The following is a 17,078-nucleotide window of genomic DNA, read 5'->3' as shown; positions in this document are numbered from 1 at the left end:
AGATCCTACTTACTTTTCCCCTCAGTTGTCCTATCGGAGCGCTAGAACGGCACTCCGGATGCAGGGGCCAGAACACGTATGTTGATCCGTTTGCTCAGATTCGCTCGAAAGACCGAAGCATGTAAAGGACTTGATAGAGATTAGACATGTAACCTCAGAGCCATCTTTAACTATCTTATTTGCGTGTATCAACGCTGGTAACATGGACGTGGTCTTACAATCTAGGTCATGCCACGGATGGCAGTCTTTCCTGACAGCAGATTATTTTGGCCTACCGTCACAAGTAGCCGGCCTCCATAATTACTTTTCTTTGAGATACTCCAAAGCCGACATCTGGGAAATGTTCCCAGCGCCGTGATTCTCCGTCATCTAGGAAGAATCTTCAAAGACTCTTGAACGATAAAGGAAGGACCAGTGGTTGCAAATGATCTGTGGAGATGAATATGGCAGGTATGCACATCCAAAGGTCGAAGAAGGTGATGATATTGTGGAGGCACAACTGCTAAGGAATATGTGTGCAGCGTCATAACGCCGCATGAGGACTCGGCTGTTCCTAGTCGGTCTACAAACTTTGTCAGAATCACTGACTCCTTAAATTGATTAGAGGTATTTCAGATTATACTCGTAATTAAATGTACTATAGCCCCCACCGCTCCTTAAGCACGCTGCGTGATCCGCACCCGGACATCCTTCCGAGGCAGATATGCCGCGCCAGACGGCCGATGTTCAGGAATGGTGAAGCCTCCCTCTTGGGCTGGCTTGACATCCCACATGGTGATGATTGCCGCGGCGAACGCAAGGAGCTTCCTCTCTGCAAAGGCACGGCCCTTGCATCCAGATACTCCGCCACCAAATGGCTTGATGGTGTGCACGTTCGCTTTCCTCTGCCCAGTTTCGGAGTCGGTCGAGATGAACCTCATCGGGTCATAGTCACGAGGATTCGCGAAGTATTTGGGGTCTGTATGGAGAACAGCGTGCGGAATAGCCACCGTATCGCCCTTCTTGAGTTCATAGGACCGAGGCTGCGCTACGCCAGCGATGGCGGCATCTTCAGCGGATTCCGTGATGGTTAGGTCAGCGGTAACTCCCCGAAACGACAGAGGCGCTGAATCCAAGCGCAATGTCTCATAGAAGCTTGCCTTCAACAGCGGGCACGACTTGACTAGTGCTTCTGTATCGATTGACAGCTTGGGGGCTTCTTGGAAAGCGAAGCCGCTTTCCTGCCGGACAATCTTCACATAAGGAGCGACCTCCTTGCGAATTTCTTCCAGGAGCGTAGGGCTGGCATACATCCGAAGGAGGTGCCAAAAGACAACATTCGGGGAGTTTCCATTCATCGCCCAAAGCAAGGATAGATGTGTAGGTGCGCTAGACCTTGCAGAAAGTCCTAGCTCTTTGCATTTGCGGATCCGCTCCTTGATAGGTTCTGAGATGTCGTCAAGATCTCGAAACGTGAGTCCAGGATCAATCCCATCATCCCAAGCAACAAAGGCCTGATGGTACTCTGTAAGAGAATCGAGGAGCCGTCTACGGGCAACATGCGCTGCAGAAACCCCAGGGTGGGCCAACCGAGGGATGCCCATGGACAGAGGCACAAACTGGTTGTCCAGCGTGAACACATCTTCCAGCAGGGCAGGGAAAGCCTCAAGAATGGCCTCACCCATGAAGATTGCCGTAGTGACGTGTCCAACGAACCTTCTGATGAGGGCGAAAAAGTTCACCTCGCAGGCAAGTGGGTCTTCCCCGTCAATGACAATAGCCTGGCTTCCGCGCTCCCACAGCATCTGGTCCACGATGCTTCGGCAGTTGGTCACCAGATTAGGGATCTCCCGTTCAATCAGGCGGGTAGCGGTTCTTGTGCCTTCGGTCAAAAAAGGCTCCCGCATAAGAAGGTTGGGAATATTGTGGTTGAGCGTATGATGGTCTACAGGATTCAATTTACGAATCACGCCTCGGTCGCCAAAGATTTTCTCAAGGGCATAGTTGATCAAGTCCGTCGAGGAGGTACCCCGAGCAGCCAGTACCGAGTTAACCATGGATGGGGACACGACAACATCGTGTTTGGTGCCACCCATATAGATTCCAAACACGGCCTCCTTCATCGACTTTCTGTAAAATTGGTGAGAAGTTTGCAGCAGCTAATTGGCTGTTTTAGAGACAAACCTGGACTTTTGAATGAGATCGACATGGTCCCAGGCAAAGGCCGGGCCATGGCCTAGCCAGGGTAGCCAATATGGCACCGTCCTTACGGGACGCGGACGTCCCTCGGAGATCCCACGGGAACGACTCTGATACTCGGTGATGAGACGAGTCACCACGCAGATGGAGACCAGAATAGCCACTATGGCTGGCCATCCGATAGACTTGAGAACCTCGCCGACGAATCGTACAAGATTCCCTGGCGCTAATAAGTCATACTGTTCCATCGTAATGAACGAGGAAGAACCGGCCCGAAAACGGGGGCAGAATTAGGGAAAAGAAGGACGGGGATTGCGATCACAGATGAGATGACATGAATATCCAGAAAAAGGGATCGCAATTTATACCAAGTATAAATGAACAATTTCCATTCAGAAGGGGAAGATTAAAGAAATAGAAACGTAAAAGTAAAGAAAGATTTGTGCAACGCCTGAAGCAAAAAATAGAAACGAGAGTTTGATGCTGCTTTGAAATGATGGCCAAACTGGATTATCAGTAAATTACCGTACGGGCTGTGACGCTTAGCTCAGCCACACCTGATTTGGCCTGCGGCTAAAGTCGTTCCCGGTTAGTTTCATCTTCAACTTGTTTACTACTTAGTACTTACTCTCTGTACTATTTATGGCTCATCATTCATTCAGTGCAACTAACTATTTATTACTATCAATGATACAGGAATATACACATTTTCCTCGTGGTCAATGCTCTCGACGCAACACCTTCTGTAAGATGGCACTCTCGTGCTCGTACTGGCTGATCTTGTTCTGCGAACTTGCCACCTTCTGCAGGAGCCATTGAATCCGTGCGCTGAGCTCCCGGGGCTGCTTGGGGAGAGATCCCAATACCTGCAGCTCCTGCTCATATTTCCCAATGCTCTTGTTTTCACTACTCAGCAGCTGCTTGACGATGTCCAGGTCCAGCCGGCTACTCAGCGTCTTGTTCTCCGTTAACCGCTTAAATACCGCCCGATAGACAGGCTTGCCCGGCTTCACTGCGTCAGGACATCCGTTGACGGAACTGATTGCGATAAGCTCGGCTTGTTCAAGGGCTCGGAGGGTGGCCTCGCCGTTCTCCTTGAACAAATCGGAGAGGAGAACTTGATTGTACGGCAAAGTGCCATCCTGGGAGTGGGCTAGCGTCTTAATTAAATGCCAGGCCTGTTCGTGGCTCCACTGTTTGGATTCAATGTCAGGGTCAAAGACGAACATCTTCAAAATCTCGGATGCCGATTGTTCGATGATGCGATTAACTGCCGCTGTTTTATTTTTAGCCATACGCGCCATTGATCAGCCAAAGTGGATCCAACCTACCTCTGGGCGTTTCTCCAGTCTCGATGCGCCGTGCCATGAATTCAAGGTCGGTCACTCGGCCTCCCAGCACCTCTATGCAGCTATCCAGGGTACCCAAGTCTCCTACTTCTTCCATGTTCTGGCCTGAATTGGCTCCATCCTTTGCCCCATGCTCAAGATGGCTGAGGACAAATTTCCTGCCCACGTCGAGCGAGCAATCGCCTAGGGAAATGGTCCGGAACACTGAGTTTGGCAATGCCTTGCTCAGAGGTTTGGAGAAGGAAACGTCAGTAGTCAAGAATACTACATGAGCGATGTTTCCAGTCGTGAGGCCTGCAGCCCACTCGGTGATCTTGTCGTACACCACACTGCTCTCAGAGGCATTATGCAGAAAGTTGTCGATGACTACGACGGGACGCTTCTCAGGGTGAGCTTCTAGGTACTCCTCGTCTGAGAGGTGTGCCTCCTTGTCGTCACTTTTCCTGTTGGACAGGGCAACCTTCTTTAGAGCAGTGGCAGTATTCTGCCAGATCTTGCTGAGCTGCGCATCCAATGTCTCGGAGAAGCCAGCCTTGGTGCCGATCATGCCCTGCGCAGCTAGGTCGATAAAGCTGCTCATGCTGTTCATCCATGAGAACACAGGCCGGTAACCGACCTGGCTAGCAGCACGGGCTATCTTTGCAGTATCGCCTTTGGCGTCTTGGATCTGTTTACAATCGATGACGACCTTATACTTGTAGTTCTCAAGGGCTCGGTCCAACACAAGCTCTCGCTTTCCCGTGCCTCGAGGGCCGTGGATGACGATGAACGTCTCGGCATTTTCCATCAGCCAGGACTGCAACTGCTTAATGTCTCCCTGGCGATCCTCCCAGATCGCAGTGAGACGACGAGGATCTGTCCTCTGGCGCCCGAAGTAGATGATGTTGGCCTTGTTGACCTGATTCCGGATCCATTGAAGGACACTGTTCTCCTCAGTTTGCAGAGTGGCTTTGATCTTCATTTCGATAAAGAAGGTGCGAATAGGGTCGAAGATGGTCACGGTGATGGCCGCAATGAGTGCGGCAATGGCAGGGATCACGATCCTCGGATGGTTCAAGATCCAGTCCTTGATGACGGATAGCTTGATCTTCCGCTCGTACTTGATCTTGATCCTCGTTCCGGACTTGCCGCCGCCTTCTTGCTCCGGGATGGTGAATCCGTGCATGCAGTTCTTGGCCATGACTGCGTACTTTTGCCGCGTGAATGACACAAAGGCATATCTCGGGGCGATCTTCGAATCTGTCGGCTGTCTCTCAATGTCCCGTAATTTTCCATATCTCCTGAAGAAAGAATACAACGTTTCCGTGGTCAGTTCCGTTGCGGCTCCATCAACGGAGCCTGGCAGGAATTCCACGCGCAGCCGCTGGCTTGGGATGCGATATAGATCCTCGATCCACGGTCTTCCATGCACGTGGGCAACCTTGACCTGCTGAAACGGGTTGAACCAGGGCCGGATAGGATTGTGCTCCAGATGGTCCTGCACAGCGGTTACAATGTCAGTGTCTCGGACACCATCCTTGCGAACATATTTCACAAAAGCACCGCCTTCTCTGAAGCGCGGAATGACTTCCCGGATGTCGACGTTCAGGCTCTGGGGGAAGACACGGCGGATTATATGCAATGGATCCGACGCCGCCAGATGGGGTCTGTTGATTCTTTTCAACGCCTCTTCGTAGGTTTTAGTCCCGCTCAGCGGGCCTTGTAGCAACCATTGTAGCTTCGACGGAAAGATATCTACTCCCAGCATGGATTGTTAGCAATGCATACAATGCAGTATCTGAGACGCGAAACCCATACTATTCACAAATACAAGACCCTCGTCGTCTTTCACGTCAATGTGCCCAGTCTCGATGAAAGAGGCATGTGACGAAGTACGCCGACTAACGATGAACGCCTTTGTCAAGGAAGGAATCGCAGAAGGTCTACTGAAGCGTGCATGGGGTAGAGTTGCGCGCGGCACCACCGCTCGATAGGGGAGTCGCATCATCTCTGCAGACCTCACAGCATTGTGCAGGAAGCTAGAGGGGTTCCTGAAGAACAAGAGACGCTGTTCCTGGAGTCTCGAACTATGACGTCGACTGGATGATCTGGACCAATACATGATGTGACGGGTATTATATCTTTGCTGGTGCGGGGCAGCTCCGCATTACCGTCACGGCGCGTTCGGGTGAAATTTAGGATTCGATCCGCTTTGAATCCATTCAACTTAATTCCGCCGCCTCTTCTTGTCCCCCATCCAAACATCCCCCGGAGACTCCCATTCTATCCTCCATTGAAACCAGTCACTGCCATGGGTTGGTGGTGGAGCTCCGCCCCTGAAGAGGGCCAGTCTTCCACGCCTGCTGCCTCCAGTTCTCCTGCCTCACAACACCCTCTAGAGACCACCTCCGCACCTTCACAACCACCGCAACCCCGGACTCTCACCCGCGAGGAGCAGGCCGACGCAGAATGGAAGACGCTGATCGCCAGCCTGGAGAGCGATATCAGTGGTCAAAAGCAGCAGCAGCAGACACCATCCGCTGGTAATTCCACATCATCCGATTCCGCATCATCCCCATCCAACTCCGCCGATCCTCAAGCACCTCCCTCGTCCATTGCCCCCGAATCCCTATACGATGATACCATGTCCTGTCGCTCCGCATTCGACTATGCCTTTTTCTGCCAGTCCTTCGGAGGCCAGTTTGTCAACGTCTACCGCTATGGTGAGCTGCGGTCCTGCAGCGAACACTGGGACAACTTCTGGATGTGCATGAAGACCCGCACGTTACCGGATCAGCAGCGCCGGAAGGCAATTCGCGATCACAACCGGAAGAAAGCCATCAAGTACAAGACAGGTCCCAGCAGCGAAGACGTGTGGGACGTGCGGACAGAGCCGGTGCAGAATGCGTTCTCTGGGGATTTCGCGGCCCTGGAACGGGAAATGCAGGCAGAGGAAGAAGAAGCAGCGCGGCAGAAAGCTGCTACGGCCTAAAAAAGAAGCCAACCAATCATGACCCCATCCATTTTTTTCGTCTTTGTGTCAGATCTCTTCACACATACCTAGGGATCTCCCATTTTTTCACATTTGATACCATGTAGATGGATACCTATCTCCCGAACTCCTGGGGCACGTTGTACAATAGCATTAGCAGAAATCAATCACCCATCATCATCTGAGCATCCCAATTGTCTCAGCCACCATCCTCAGGACAAAGGAAATATCCGTCTCTAACGCACACAATAAAGCGACTTGCTTCCGACGGACAATCCCGATGTGTCTTTATTCCTCTTGACCTATCCTCCTCTGTGCAGCTCCTATATATAGACCTCACATAACAACAGCACCCTTGTCATCACCAGCAACCACCAACAGCCAACCACTGGGCCATTCAAGCACCATGGCTACGATATGAACTTCTTCAGGAACAATAAACATCTGATATGATGCGTCCTTTTGGGTCTTTCAAGAAACCTCTTCGCATCAAGCAGAGACTGAAATTACCATTAACCGCCACATATCGCATGCGCACGCTCTTCCATCGCATTTCTGCCATGCTGACTACCACCAATAATTATACGGAAGACTCAAGTTCTGAATCTACTACTACTATCAAGGCTAGCAGCCTCACCAGGAACTACCCTAACATGGACGTGAATATGACCACAAATATGGAGAAGACGCTGGATAATATCGAAGGACCTGCCTTCCCAGCTCAACGTCGTCAACTTCCTCACAGACCACCAACACCAACACCACCACCAGCATCAATATCAACATCAACATCAATCCCACCACCAGCCCCAACAACCACCCACCCCCCATTCCCATTCCCATCCTCATCCTCCTTCACCCACCCTCACCCTCATCCTCACTCTCACCACCAACAACAACCACCACCACCCTACCACTTCCACCCCCCCAAATCCGTAACCTGGGGTCCCATCACCGAAATCCCCATCTACTCCCCTTCCCCAACTCCATCACCCCAATCCTCCCCCTCCACCTCCTGGATCGACCTCAGCACCACAACAACACCATCATCAGCAACCTCCTCCACCGCAGCCCTAACCTCCTCGTCCACCTTCTCCCCCACCATCCCCAAACCCAGCCCACCACGAAGCCACCCCATCATCCACCGTCCCCTCAAACCCATCCGCAAACCCCCCACCCAACTCGACAACGAAATGTTCTACCGCAACCTCTACCACATGTCTCAGATCAGCACGCTCCGATTAAACATCGTCTACGACGCGCTGAGTTTCCTGGGCGGGGACTTCCTGGACCAGGTCCTTCTCATGGAGGAGGGGTATTTGATGCAGGTGGCGGTGATGCATGCGAGACAGGCGCAGCAGAGGGATTTTGCAAGGTTTTCTGTTGCTGCTGCTCGTGCTGCTGGTGGTGCTGGTCCTTTCGGTGGTAATGGTGGGTTTGGGGCGGTGATTCCTCGTCGCCCGAGTCCGGTTAAGGGGGGTCGAGTGGAGAAGAGGAAGATGAGGAAGATGATGAGAAAGAGAAAGGCGTCGGATGTTATGGGGGCGGAATTTTGGGAGCAGGTGAATGAGAGGGAGGAGGGGTATGAGATTGATGAGGATGAGGATATGGATACTAGGGATTGGGTGTAGAGCTGCCCGTCCTATTCTATTCTACTATACTTGTCTTAGACTGGCTTGGCTGGGGTTAAGAGGCTGTGTATATACCACGCTACTGGCATGCGTCAAGTATATGGGAGTCCGGTCATATGCACTTACTCTGCGGAGCCATACATACTACTTTGATAGATGGTATTTCGGGATCTCTACTAGTGCGTTCTTATGAATTGGAAAGGGGGGTACTTGGACTGAACCATGGGATTGATATGGTCATGAAGAGAATATGTACATCAAAATGTATTGGACGGAAATCACAAACGCTCCGACACCTAGCACCTCTTTTGAGAAGGAACAGAACGCTGCAAATCATCCTTCGAAATAGCAAAACCAAATAAAATATAATTTCATCGGACTGTATCCCTCCCTAAAACTTCCATGAAGACGGACGCAACGTATCGTAGTAAAGATCAAAGTAATTGCCGTGATAAATATGAGCCACCCAACATGGCCTGGCCGAGTCAAAACACTTTTTCTCTTTTCGACATAGAAAATCGTAGATTCGTTGCTATCATGACTGAGGTTTCATGCAGTCAACGCTAGAACCAGTCTAGCGGGTTTAGCGGCAAGGCGCAACCTCTGATGGACTTAAGCAGATACTGTCTGCTGAGCAGCCTGAGGAACGGCATCGATAGCGGGCCGGCGCACAATACCACCAGTGACAGGGAGTTGGGAGCTGATGCCCATCAAGAAGGTGTCTACTTCACGGGCGCATTGACGACCTTCGTTGATACCCCACACGATGAGAGACTGGCCACGACGGCAGTCACCAGCAGCGTAAACACCCGGAACGCTGGTGGAGTAATGTCCTGGTGGGGTCTTGACGTTCTTGCGGGCATCACGCTCAATTTCCTCGCCCAGGACCCGGTCCTCGGGCCCAAGGAAGCCCATGGAGAGAAGAACAAGGTCCGCGGGGAAGAATTGCTCACTGCCTTCAACGGTCTTCATGTCCCAGCCACCAGAAGCGCTCTTGGTCCACTCAACACGGACCGTGTTGATACCCTTGACACGGCCACTACCGTCGTCAACGAACTCCTTAGACATGACGCAGTATTCACGAGGGTCCTTGCCCATGTGCGTCTTGACCTCGGAGTGACCGTAGTCGACACGGTAGATACGGGGCCACTGAGGCCACGGGTTGTCGCGGGCACGCTCCGGCGGAGGCTGAGGCAGCAACTCGAAGTTGGTGACAGATTTGGCACCGTGACGCACAGATGTACCGATGCAGTCGTTTCCAGTATCACCACCACCAATAACCACGACGTGCTTGTCCTTGGCGGAGATGTACGCCCCGTCGGCAAGGTTGGAGTCCAGCAAAGACTTGGTGTTACGGTGCAGGAATTGCATGGCGAAGTGAACGCCGTCAAGCTCACGTCCAGGGACCTTCAGGTCACGGGCCACCGTGGCACCAGTAGCAATGATAACAGCGTCGTTAGTCTGGCGCAGAGAGTCTAGCGTGATCTCATGCTCTGGGCCGACGGGGGTACCGGCAGCGAACTTGACACCCTCAGCAGCCATCAGGTCAACGCGACGCTGCACGACCTTCTTGTCCAGCTTCATGTTGGGAATTCCATACATCAGAAGACCACCGATACGGTCAGCACGCTCGTAAACAGTGACGGTGTGGCCAGCCCGATTAAGTTGATCGGCAGCAGCGAGACCTGCAGGGCCAGAGCCGATGATCGCAACATTCCTGCCCGTGCGAGTCTTGGGAGGGCGAGGAACCATCCAGCCCATCTCGAAACCACGGTCAATGATGGCACATTCGATAGACTTGATACCCACGGGGTCTTCGTTGATGCCAAGGACACAAGCACCTTCGCAAGGAGCAGGGCAAACGCGACCAGTGAATTCAGGGAAGTTGTTCGTCATGAGTAGCCGGTTGAGAGCATCCTGCCACTGGTTCTGGAACACCAACTCATTCCACTTGGGAATGATGTTGGAGATCGGGCAACCAGTGTCAGATTGGCAGAAAGGCACACCACAGTCCATGCAGCGCGCGGACTGGTACTTGAGTTCATCCTCGCTCAGGCGATTAGAAAGCTCAGCCCAGTCACGCGTACGAGTTGCCGGGTTGCGGTACTTCTCGCTGCGCCGGTTGTATTTCATAAAGCCCCTGGTCTTGTCCAAAATGAGCGCAGACCGCTTTTTCTCAGTCTTAGAGTCGCTGATGCTATCTTCGATATCTAGCATCTCAACCTTCTTGGCATCGTCGGACTGAGCTTTGGGCTTCTCCGCAGGAACTGGAGTGCTAGGAAGCTGAGGCAAAGAGAACTCTGCCTTCTTGGCGGCTTCAGCCTTGGCAGCTTCCTCCTGTAGGATCCGCTTGTAATCCGTAGGCAGCACCTTAACGAAGTGAGGAAGGGCACGAGTAAAGTCCAGCAAGATACGGGCGGCGAGCTCCGATCCGGTGTAGTGATGGTGATCCTCGATCAAGCCACGAACGAAGGCGATCTCGGCGGGGTCTTCCAAGCCGGAAACCTCAACCATCTCCATGTTGACCTTGGAGTGGAAGTCCTGCTTCATATCCAGGATGTAGGCGATACCGCCAGACATACCAGCAGCAAAGTTACGGCCAGTCGAGCCAAGAACAAGGACGCGACCACCAGTCATGTACTCACAACCGTGGTCACCAACGCCCTCAACGACTGCGGTAGCACCGGAGTTACGGACAGCGAAACGCTCAGCAGCCATACCGCGGAAGAAGCAAGTACCGCGAGTGGCACCGTAAAGGCAGGTGTTACCAACAATAACATTTTCTTCAGCCTTGAATGCAGCTCCACGAGGGGGGTAGATGATAAGGCGACCTCCCGACAGACCCTTACCAACGTAGTCATTGGCATCGCCTTCCAGCTCGAGAGTGATACCAGGAGCAAGATAAGCACCGAATGACTGACCAGCGGAGCCCTTGATGTTGGCGTGAATGGTGTCTTGGGGAAGGCCTTCACCACCATAACGGCGACTGACCTGGTAAGACAAGGTAGCACCCAAGCCACGATCAGTGTTGACAATGTCACACTCGATTCTGCAAGGGAGGCCCTTCTCCAAGGCAAGCTCAGACTCGGCGATCAGCTTGTTATCGAGGCGAGTGTGGAGACGGTGGTCCTGCTTGCGGACGTTGTAGGTAGCGACGCCGGGGCGCAGGGAGTGGGCAGGAGTAAGAATGAGCGACAAGTCAATTTTCTCCTGCTTGGCATTCCGGATATCGTCACGGACCCTAAGAAGCTCGGCACGTCCAACCATCTCATTCACAGTGCGAACGCCCAACTTGGCCATGATAGCACGCATCTCGTTGGCAACATAGTAGAAGAAGTTGATCACGTGCTCGGGCGTACCCTGGAACTTGGCCCGAAGTGCCGGGTCCTGAGTTGCGATACCGACAGGGCAGGTGTTGAGATGACACTAAGCATGAGTTAGCACGGTTCCAAGGGGAAATTCCATATTCATCTTACCTTGCGCATCATAATGCAGCCCATGGCGATCAGAGGGGTCGTAGCGAACCCGAACTCTTCGGCTCCGAGCAAGCAAGCGACCGCAAGATCGCGACCAGTACGAAGTTGACCATCAGTTTGCACAACAACACGTCCACGCAGGTCATTGAGAACCAAAGTCTGGTGGGTTTCGGCCAGACCCAACTCCCAAGGAAGACCGGCATACTTGATACCGGTCCAACGAGAGGCACCAGTACCACCATCGTGACCAGAGATCAGGATGTGATCAGCCTTGGCCTTTGCGACACCGGACGCAACGATACCAACACCAACTTCCGACACAAGCTTGACAGAGACACGTGCGCGAGGGTTGGAGCACTTGAGGTCGTAGATGAGTTGCTTCAGATCCTCGATAGAGTAAATATCGTGGTGGGGTGGCGGCGAAATAAGACCGACACCGGGAGTAGAGTAACGGGTGTGTGCAATGGGGCCGACAACCTTGTGACCAGGAAGCTCACCACCTTCTCCAGGCTTAGCACCCTGTGCCATCTTGATCTGCAGTTCATCGGCATCGGCAAGGTAGTGAGATGTTACACCAAATCGACCAGAGGCAATCTGCTTGATGGCGGACCGCATTGTATCGCCATTTTCCAACAGCTTGCTTCGCTCGGGATCTTCACCACCTTCACCAGTGTTCGACTTTCCGCCAAGGCGATTCATTGCAATGGCAAGGGTGGAGTGAGACTCCATGGAGATGGAACCGTACGACATGGCGCCCGTAACGAATCGACGAACAATCTCGGTCCAGGGCTCGACCTGATCGATAGGGATCGGTGTGCGTTGCTCGAAATCAAAATCAAGCATACCACGGAGGGTGCAGTTCTTGATCTGCTCGTGCTCAGCCTTGGCATATGCCTCATAGGACTTGTCGTTCTTCGTGCGCACAGCATCCTGCATGTTTGCGATACTGACAGGGTCGTTGATGTGCTCCTCGCCACCGTCACGCCAGTGGTATTCACCCGACTCTGGGAGACCGGGGATATCGACAATCTCGCGGGAGGGGTATCCACGCTCGTGGAAAGCAAACGCGTCTTGGGCAATCAATTCAAAGGTCAGACCACGGATGCGGCTTGCAGTTCCAGCAAAGCAACGGTCAATAACACTGTCATCGATACCGAGGGCTTCGAAGATCTGAGCACCCTTGTATGACTGCAGGGTAGAGATACCCATCTTGCTCATAACCTTAAGGATACCACCATCACAGGAAGCCTTGTAGTTCTCGATGACCTTCTCATCGGGAAGCTGCTTGCGGATCAGCTTCTCCCGGTTCATCTTCAAGATACATTCCATAGCAAGGTAGGGGTTGATGGCGTCAGCTCCGTAACCGACGAGGACACACATGTGGTGCACTTCACGAGCCTCGGCAGTTTCCACAACGATGGCAGCAAGGGATCTCCACTTGTTGCGGACCAGATGGTGATGAACAAGACCGGTTGCTAGAAGGGCAGACACTGGAACTCTGTCCGCACCAGTGGCACGGTCTGAGAGGACGAGGATCTTGTCACCGTTCTGAATAGCCTCGGTGGTGGCATCGCAGATGGCATCGAGGGCCTCCAGGTATCCCGGAACGCCCTTCTCCTTTTCGAAAGTGATATCAATGGTCCTCACAGTCCAGTCCTTGTGGGCCTGGGAAATGTTCTTCAGGGCGTTGAACTCGGGGATACTGAGGATGGGGGAAGGAAGCAACAAACGGTGGCACTGCGACTGTTCCATCTCCAAAAGATTTCCTTGAGGACCAACGTAGCACTCCAAGGACATAACAACAGCTTCTCGGATAGGATCAATAGGAGGGTTGGTGACTTGAGCGAAGAGTTGGCGAAAGTATTCGTAGATAAGACGAGGCTGCTTAGCGATACAAGCCAAGGGGGCGTCGTTACCCATGGATCCCAGAGCTTCCTTGGAGTCTGCGGCCATGGGACCAAGGAGTAGACTGACTTGCTCGAATGAGTAGCCAAAGGCCTTCAGACGAGGGTCGTTCTGAATGGTCGTTTCGTCCAAGGCATGTGTCAAGTCCACGCGTTGTTCGTCCAGGCTCTCTTTGATGGCAGGCAACTTGAGGAGCTCCTTATCCAGCCACGAAGCAAAGTCATGTCTGTGAGATACAGTGTATTTGAGCTCAGAGTCATCGATGATGCGTCCAGCCACGGTGTCGACGAGGAGCATCTTTCCAGGCTGCAGACGACCTTTCTGGACCACGCGCTCGGGGTCAATGTCTACAGCACCAACCTCCGAGGCACAAACGATGCGGTCATCATCTGTCACGTAGAATCTGCAAGGACGCAAACCGTTACGGTCGAGGTTTGCACCGCAGTAGCGACCGTCGGAGAAGGTAAAGAGAGCCGGGCCGTCCCACGGCTCCATCTGGCAAGCCGCCCATTCGTAGAAAGCAGCCTTGGCCGGATCCATAGCCGGGTTATCTTGCCAGGCTTCCGGGATCATAAGCATGACCGCCTCAGGCAATGAAAGCACACCGTTGATCATCAACAATTCAAGAACGTTGTCGAACGCTGCCGAGTCGGAACCACCGTCCTCAACAATGGGGTACAGGGAATCCAGCTCCTCACCAAAAATGTCCGACTTCAGCACACCTTCTCTGGCGCGCATCCAGTTCTTGTTGCCACGAAGGGTGTTGATTTCACCGTTGTGGGCGGCCCAGCGCAAGGGCTGTGCACGATCCCAAGAAGGGAATGTGTTGGTAGAGAAACGGGAGTGGACGAGAGCAAAGTGACCTTCGTAGTCAACGTTTACCAGATCATGGTAGTACTGGTATACCTGAACGGGGGCCAGTTGACCCTTGTAGACAATGTTTCTGTTGCTCAGGGAGCACAGATAGAACCAGTTGGCGAGACCGATAACGTGAGTAGCCCGCTTTCGCAGGACATACAATTGACGTTCGAATGTCTTCATGTCAAACAGCTCTGGGTCGGTAAGCTCTGGCTTGTTTCCTTCGCCATAAGCCGACTTCAGAACGACGAAAGGCTGCATGATGGTAGGCTCCCGGGAGAGAGCGGCGGGGCCCAGAATGGTAGAGTCGCGGGGGACCTCACGCCAGCCCAACACCCGTAGTCCCAAGGATGTGGCAGTTTCCTCGAAGCTCTGTACAGACTCCTTTACGGACTCCTCCTCAGGCTTGAAGAACAGGTTGCCGACAGCATACTGACCGAGGGGAGGGAGATCAACTCCGACCTCACGGGCAAAGTTCTTGATAAAGAATTTATGGGGAATACTGGTCATCACACCAGCACCATCACCATCGCGTGCATCCGAGCCAACGGCACCGCGATGGGTCATGTTGCAAAGCAAATTGCGAGCTGCAGAAGTCAGTTAGTATACTCCCAAACCTACCAGGCATATGGAATTGTAGATGCTTACCATCACTGACAATCTTGTGGCTAGGCTTGCCCTTGATGTGACTAGATTGCGAGAGAGTTGCTGTTAGCCCGTCGATCCATGAAGCCAGGGCGCAATCATAAAAGATCATTCCTTGAGGGGGAGATGGTTCCCTGCTGAGCACTTACGCTGCAAAGCCTACACCACAAGCATCCTTCTCGTATTCGGGGTCATAAAGACCTTGCCTCTCGGGCAAGGTGTTTGCCCAGCCATATCCCTTCTTCGGCTGGTACTCCGAATACTCATTCGGAGTCTCCTCGTCCACTATAGGTTTGCCATAGAGTTCCTCCAAGTTCAGACCCATTCTTCCGCCGGTGGCCGACAGAAAATGGAGTAGCGAATCTAGGGGAATTGGTGTGGTTGTTGATGGGGGGACAATGGGATCGCCGCGGAACAAGTCGGGGCGGGGGAGGGGGGGCAATGCGTTCTGTTATAGATAAGAACGATGTCGTCACAAAGACGGGGGGGAGTGGTGTACAATGACGCGGGCAAGGAAGGGGCAAAATTCAGAAACTTTTAATGGTGATGGCCCAGCGTCTGACTCCTTGTGGGATGGATAATGGGAGAAAGAAGAGAAAGAAGGAGAGAAGGAGAGAAGCGACCAGGGGAGGGGGAGGGAGGGAAGGAAATAATAAAATGGGCAAGACAGACAGAGAGAGCGGGAGCTCCTACTACGGGGGGGTGCGGTCCGGGGATTCACCTCGAGACTCCTCCGATACTCCGTACCAAACCAGTATGTAAAATTGGGGTTACCCCCCCTTCCCTTCTCGGTCTTCTGGGCGGATGAACGCACCTCCAGTAGTAGTACTAGTAGGCTCAGGTCGGGTGAATCCACCGCCAGATCCAATTTACTCTAAAAACGCCCAAATGGTACGGAAACCGAAAATTACCGAAGGTGGGGATGATCAAGAGATTCCCGTGGCAAATCGTAGCTTACCTAGCTTCAGGAGCGAAGACGGAGTGCTAAAAAGGAAATACAGTCGTAGTTAGTAGGTTAAAGCCAGGCAGGTGTAAGCAGTCAGACGGTGGTTGTTGACGGGCGCAGGGAAAAAGGAACTAATGCGGGCTGGCAGATGGCAATGAATTCTAGCGCCTACTACGGAGTAGACTACGGAGGGTACTGTAAGGGGGGTGGGTGGAAGGAAAGGCGCGTTGAATGACAATCCATCCCATCAATCATTCATCATTCTGTTGCCCTCTCTCTGCTGCATCACTGCCGGCAGTCACCAGAATATCCCGTGTATGATGTAGTTCCATATGCATACATGATGGTGATCTACAAGAGGTAAGTTTGTTATTGCTTCTGTCATCATGGTGCAGAAGGCAAAAAAATAAAATAAAATAAAATAAGAAGGTGGGTGGTGTAAGAGTGAGTGGCTTACGTCGACTTTTTGTGGATTAAAAATGCTGTCTGGCTTGTTAGTTAGTCTGGCAGCAGGGTTTCTGACTTGTCTCAGAGAAGAAAGCTTTTCCATCCGCTCATTGTATTGAAAGGGAGAGAGGTGGAATGGAGAGAGAGAGAGAAGATTAGCCATTTTTCTCATTCACCAAGGGAGACTGAACTGACTGTTACAGTACTTCACCTCCAGCCGGGGATTTGTTCTAGAGAAGGAGATAAGACTAGCGTCCACCAATCAGCATGACGGTTTTACAACCTTCCGCAGAAAGATTAGGTTTTGGCTACGTCAAGATCCAGGCCGGTGGGGCCCGGGCCAAAAAGAAGAAAAAGGGAAACAGAAAAAGGTTGTCCGCTGACGGCGCTAGTGGGAGTCTACTGGGTACTTTGTTTCGTATCGTCCCGTAATGCTGTTTCTCTTCGTTCGTTCAATACGAGCACCGACGAGTTTGTGGTATTCAATCAGATTACGGGACGCAACATAGTAGTAGTCAAAGTAGTAGTAGTAGTAGTATTTGGTCTCCATTGTATTAATGCACTGCCTCCAAGTGGGCATGAAACGTTTTTTTTCCCCATCATGCACAGCTCCATTCTGGCATTCATGTCTGCACCACAACTCTTAATTACAAATTGACCCATCAGGTGAGA

The 17,078-nt window shown here is 52.4% G+C and overlaps 5 protein-coding genes across 5 annotated transcripts; 2 read left to right on the top strand and 3 right to left on the bottom strand.

Annotated features, from left to right (window-relative positions):
• Nucleotides 1–656: 656 nt before the first annotated feature.
• Nucleotides 657–2,426, bottom strand: AtWU_07335 (cytochrome P450; the record flags this gene model as incomplete). The annotated part of the gene is made up of 2 exons (XM_035502444.1): nucleotides 657–2,109; nucleotides 2,164–2,426. The coding sequence occupies 2 exons, from the start codon at nucleotides 2,424–2,426 to the stop codon at nucleotides 657–659; spliced, it is 1,716 nt and encodes a 571-aa protein (XP_035358337.1).
• Nucleotides 2,427–2,897: 471 nt separating this feature from the next.
• On the bottom strand, nucleotides 2,898–5,628 carry yme2 (putative RNA12 protein; the record flags this gene model as incomplete). Its single annotated transcript, XM_035502443.1, has 3 exons — nucleotides 2,898–3,454; nucleotides 3,510–5,261; nucleotides 5,325–5,628. The coding sequence occupies 3 exons, from the start codon at nucleotides 5,626–5,628 to the stop codon at nucleotides 2,898–2,900; spliced, it is 2,613 nt and encodes an 870-aa protein (XP_035358336.1).
• Nucleotides 5,629–5,817: 189 nt separating this feature from the next.
• On the top strand, nucleotides 5,818–6,498 carry AtWU_07333 (EMI1 family protein; the record flags this gene model as incomplete). Its single annotated transcript, XM_035502442.1, has 1 exon — nucleotides 5,818–6,498. The coding sequence occupies one exon, from the start codon at nucleotides 5,818–5,820 to the stop codon at nucleotides 6,496–6,498; it is 681 nt and encodes a 226-aa protein (XP_035358335.1).
• Nucleotides 6,499–6,947: 449 nt separating this feature from the next.
• Nucleotides 6,948–8,129, top strand: AtWU_07332 (uncharacterized protein; the record flags this gene model as incomplete). The annotated part of the gene is made up of 1 exon (XM_035502441.1): nucleotides 6,948–8,129. One exon carries the CDS (start codon nucleotides 6,948–6,950, stop codon nucleotides 8,127–8,129), a length of 1,182 nt encoding a protein of 393 aa, XP_035358334.1.
• Nucleotides 8,130–8,741: 612 nt separating this feature from the next.
• Nucleotides 8,742–15,338, bottom strand: AtWU_07331 (glutamate synthase (NADH); the record flags this gene model as incomplete). Its single annotated transcript, XM_035502440.1, has 4 exons — nucleotides 8,742–11,555; nucleotides 11,606–14,955; nucleotides 15,017–15,057; nucleotides 15,163–15,338. The coding sequence occupies 4 exons, from the start codon at nucleotides 15,336–15,338 to the stop codon at nucleotides 8,742–8,744; spliced, it is 6,381 nt and encodes a 2,126-aa protein (XP_035358333.1).
• Between the last annotated feature and the right edge of the window lie 1,740 nt (nucleotides 15,339–17,078).

The sequence above is a fragment of the Aspergillus tubingensis genome, assembly GCF_013340325.1.
Source record: "Aspergillus tubingensis WU-2223L DNA, scaffold_8, whole genome shotgun sequence".
NCBI classification, from domain to species: Eukaryota; Fungi; Ascomycota; class Eurotiomycetes; order Eurotiales; family Aspergillaceae; genus Aspergillus; species Aspergillus tubingensis.
This window is presented reverse-complemented; position numbering and strand designations above follow the sequence as displayed.